Source organism: Vombatus ursinus, unplaced genomic scaffold (genome assembly GCF_900497805.2).
Source record: "Vombatus ursinus unplaced genomic scaffold, bare-nosed wombat genome assembly UNPS02006343.1, whole genome shotgun sequence".
Lineage (NCBI taxonomy): Eukaryota > Metazoa > Chordata > Mammalia > Diprotodontia > Vombatidae > Vombatus > Vombatus ursinus.
In genome coordinates this window covers 8,145-12,854 of record NW_020946121.1, presented here as the reverse complement: position 1 = coordinate 12,854, position 4,710 = coordinate 8,145, and the positions used below count along the sequence as shown (strand labels likewise).

Genomic DNA, 4,710 nt, shown 5'->3' with positions numbered 1-4,710 from the left:
TTTGCCTCTTGGAGTCCCTTTCTTCCTCTCTGTGTTCATGCCTGCACGCCCAGTAGAGTCAGTCTCCCTGAGGGCAGGGATTCCCATGCTCAGAGCTGAGGACAGTGCCTCCTGCCTAGTGGATGTTTGATAAATGCTGATTTATTTTACCTTATCTCTCCCTCCTTCCTCTTAGCTCAGGCTGAGGTGTCACCAGTTTTGGGACAGCCATAGCTCACAGTTTCCCTTCCCTCTGCTCCAAGCACACCAGGATCTCCTGAAGTCCATTTTCCTCTAGTTTGTCTTCCGTACGATGGGCATGACGTGCGTGTGGCTGTGTGTGACTTAGAGACAGCCACGGTACCAGGAGGCCTTTCCTTAGAGGCAGTGGCAATGCGAACATCCCCTGGGCTCTTGTCACTCCTCTAGAAGGTATCTGGGCTGCTTTTGTGTTGGGAAGCAAGGGCAGAGGCATTTTAAAGCAGGTTGAAGGGAGGCCCAGGGCTCAGCCGCTGCAGGACTCAGGAGATGTGCTCTGGTGAGGGTGGATGGCTAGCTAGAGAGCTCCTTTTGACTCTGGGCCTTTGTGTGTCTCCCTCCAGATTCGAGGAAGGTGGCAGGAGAAAGTGTGGCCAGTACTGGCCCTTGGAAAAAGACAGTCAGATCCGATTTGGCTTTCTCACGGTGACCAACCAAGGAGTGGAAAACATGAACCATTATAAGAAAACAACGCTGGAAATTCATAACACAGAAGTAATCCTCTCACGTTCCTTCTCTGTGATGCCTCCCTTTTGGAGGGAAAAGCTTGTGTTGTCAAATCTCCAGCTAGCATTGATTTTGGTGTAAGGGAAAAGAAAAATTGGGAGGCACTCCATGCTGGTGTCTGGGTCTCTGATTGGGGGACTTCCCGTGTACTCCATAGCGAGTCACATCTCCTCCTTGCCATCCCAGCCTTGCTACCCTAATGCTGTGGTGGCATTGCACATGAACCCTACAACATGGGTTGTCCTAGGCCTATGATCTGGGATGCCCCCTTGGGAAGTGGAGCACCAAGACTTGCTGAAGAAGTAGTTTTTTGTTTTGCTTTTTTTCCAGTGATTGGAACTGGAGCTTGCATCCTGGGGAGGTTCTGATAGGGGGAGTTCAGGAGAAGGGAGAAGAACCAGGAAGAAAGGCACTGGGGAAGGGGCTCCGTGTAACTAGGAAGAAAAAGATGGGGAAGATGGATGCCCAGAGGGAAGGGGACTGAGAGGGCTGAACAGAAGAAGGATGAGGGGCCATGAGGCAGAGAGGCAAAAGTATTAGGAGGAGTGAAGGTTACAGAGGGGAGAGAAGGAAGGGATGCCTAGCATTGACTGGTGGTGACTTTTGGCCCTCAGGAACGACAAAAGAGACAAGTGATCCACTTCCAGTTCCTGAGCTGGCCAGATTATGGCGTCCCTTCTTCAGCTGACAGCCTGATTGACTTCCTCAGAGTGGTCAGAAACCAGCAGAAGATGGCGGTCAGGAACTTGGGACCACGCTTCAAAGGTCATCCCAGAGGGCCGCCCATCGTGGTCCACTGCAGCGCAGGCATTGGCAGGACAGGTAATGACTTCCGGCTGGGATCCCCGTGTTCCAGGGGACTAAAGGCACAGAATGCTGGGGGCCACAGTCGTCAGTTTTCGGGAAAAGTGTTCCTTAGATTTGTGGCGGGCAGATTTCCCTAGGATGCCTCGTTTAATGTGAATTTGGCAACTCCAGTGTTAGCCACTGACTGTGATAAATTTACAAAACAGACATTGAAGAATATTCTAACAGAGTTGCCTGTGACCAGGGAAGGCTGAGGGCATGCTAAGCCAAGTAGGGTTTTCCTCTCCCTTTCCCCTTTCTTCCTTTTCTCTTTCCTTCCTTCTCTCCTTCCCCCTTTCTTTTTCCTTTTCCCTTCTCTTAGTTCTTTCTCTTCTCCCCTCATCCCACCCCTCCTTCCCGCGATGGGCAGTAGCCCTTTTCTATCCATAATTGAGCAAACAGGTTTTTTTCTAGGAGAATTATGACATCAGCAACATTATCTGTTCTAGACCGGCCATTCCGTAGTCCCCCCACCTTCTGTTCTGAGTAATACTTGGTGGAATGAAGGGCCAATGTACCTGTCTCATGCCTCACCCTACCCAGCCATTGAGGTGACTCTTGAAAGGAATTGGGTCCTGTCTCTTATTCCAGTTGGAGGGTCCTTGCTCCACTTTTTCCCTCACTGTTCCCATACCTCCATTGTGTTCTGGGACAAGCATCCCTTCTTATCTTGATATCTTGTTTTAAATTGTCTTCATTTCCACGTAGAGCTTTCCTTCTCCCCCCACCCCCAGTGAGCATCCGTTGTGACAAAGAATAAAAAAGCAGACACATCACTCCCCAACGCATCCATTAAGCCTGATGGATGTGCAGTGTGTCGCCTCTGCCATCTCCTCTTAGACGCGCCCTTGTGCCAGCTTGTTTCCAGGTGTCCCGACTCCCATGGCAGGTGTCTGCTGTCGCTGTTCTACATTCTTTTCTGTTTCAGACTACTTTTGACAGAACTTCAGTTCCTTTGGGGCAGGGGCTTTACTGGCAGTAAAGCAAGCTCGACCATCTACTTCCTTCTACAGGCACCTTTTGTTCGCTGGACATCTGCCTGGCACAGCTGGAAGAGCTGGGCACGCTGAACGTGTTTCAGACAGTGTCCCGCATGAGGACCCAGAGGGCATTCAGCATCCAGACCCCGGAGCAGTACTTCTTCTGTTACAAGGCCATCATTGAATATGCCTTGAAGGAGGGCTTGGTGCCCCCTGGCTGCCATCTGCTGAGCATCGAGAGGCAGTAGCTGGCACCTGGGGCCTCTCACCTGGTGCAGGAACTGGCTGCCCATCAGTAACCTTCCGCCAGCCTTCCTCCCTCTCCCTGGGACACTGCCAAGCCCCTAGGTGGCCATCAGTAATGTTGAAACATCCACCTCTTTCTACGTCTCCTGGTACATGGCAGCCTTTTCCTTTGGCTAGCTAGCTCTGATGAAATCTCCACAAGTAGCCAGTGGCTAGCAGCTCGTGTTCTTAATTTCTAGCACCTGCTATTGAACTGTGCCTTATTAAAACCAAATTGTGGCTACCATTTCTGACAGGGGTCCCCAGAGGTAAGTGGGAAAGCATCTTCTCTTCCCCTCTCAAACCTCCCTCACCTCGACTTTGCCATAGTTTGATGGGGAAGGAGGTGAGAGACCTCCTCTAGTTCATCCCAGGAGAATTTGATCAACCCCATATCTTAGAGGTCATCCCCAGTGCCAAGAAGGTGTAAGAAGTAAGGCATGTCCTCCAGTCTTATCTACCATTCTGTGTGCCTGTGTATGTATGTTACGTGTGCGTGGGTCTGGATCTGTCTGTATGTGTGTGTATGTAATATATACTGTATGTGTTAATATGTACGTATTATATAAATCCATATGTACACACCTCTTTCCAGCAGTTCATGGGGCTCCATGCTGGAGGTCAGGCTGCCATGTTCCTCGGAGGTCGCTTCAGAAACGGCACTGTTCGTTGCCCATGGGGCGCTCCCACCCGAGGGAATGTGGGAGGGGAGTCAATTATGCATTATGTTGTTAGACAGGGAGGATGTTGTGACAATGTCCTTCACCCTACTCCCCGCCATCTACACCCTCTCCTGAGTGTGGACCAGTCCCCCTCTTGGTCATGGCCTGTCTTTGGCCCTGGGAATGCTGTATGTGGTGACCCTGGTGCGTTATTCTCCCAACTTAACATTTTTTTTCTCTGTTTACCTTATCCACTGGGGAAACCCTTTACCTTGAATAAGGAGCTGCAGATCTCCACTGTGACATTCGAACCCCTATTTCTCCCTAGTCCTCCCCAGGGGATGATGGGGATTAACTCACTGAGGAGCCAAGGCCAAAGGCAATCGGTACGAAGTCTTCAGAGGGCTCACGGGACCCTGGGCACAATACGGGTTGGGGAGCTTGACCTGAGGGAATCACTTGACGAGAAGAGCTTTTCTTTCTCATTTGCCTTTCTGAAGCATTCCCCTCTCTGCTGCCTCTTACCCCTGCCTTCCGCTGCATCCCCCTGCCTTGTCATCGGGATGCTACATCCTGGTTCTGGGCCAAGAAAGAGCTGAAAGCGGCTCCTGGCTGGGGGCTCCCCACAGAGAGACCCCCCAACTCTGGAATTGCTGTTCGTCACCCCACTGTCCTGCCCCAGCCCAACATCACCAACAGCTCCACCCTGTGCTGAGGGGAGACCGTCAGTAATGCAAAAACTCCTCTCTCACAGAAGATGAGGTTGGCGGCTGAGCGGCCCTCGGTCATTTGATACTGTAACAAGCTCTTTGAATGTGTATATTCTTATTTTTACAATCTTTTCATTTTGTATTTAACGTTCAAGGATTGAGTCAGATTTGGAGAATAATTGTAAATGTTCATATTCAATACCTTATGGCGATACAATTTTGTATTTACATATAAATATACCTACAAATGATCTGACCCTTTTAGCTTCTTTGATGTAGCATCATGGGGTGGGGGGAGGAGGGACGGTATGCAGCGAATGTTCTCTTCTGAGATTGCAAGGGGAAGGGAGAGAAGCCCCATGTCCTTTGTCCCAAAGGCTAATTCTCCTGTAGAGAGGATTCTCCTGTAGGGCTCCCTTCTGGAAAGGAGCCGGAAGAAGGTTGCTGTCAGGGACCAGGGTGTTCTGTACACTCCCTCCCAGA

The 4,710-nt window shown here is 50.6% G+C and overlaps 1 protein-coding gene across 1 annotated transcript; it reads left to right on the top strand.

Annotated features, from left to right (window-relative positions):
• The first annotated feature begins 492 nt into the window (after positions 1-492).
• On the top strand, positions 493-4,484 carry LOC114032996 (tyrosine-protein phosphatase non-receptor type 9-like). The gene is made up of 3 exons (XM_027848441.1): positions 493-732; positions 1,359-1,566; positions 2,604-4,484. The coding sequence occupies exons 1-3, from the start codon at positions 508-510 to the stop codon at positions 2,816-2,818; spliced, it is 648 nt and encodes a 215-aa protein (XP_027704242.1). The 5' UTR covers positions 493-507; the 3' UTR covers positions 2,819-4,484.
• The last annotated feature ends 226 nt before the right edge of the window (positions 4,485-4,710 follow it).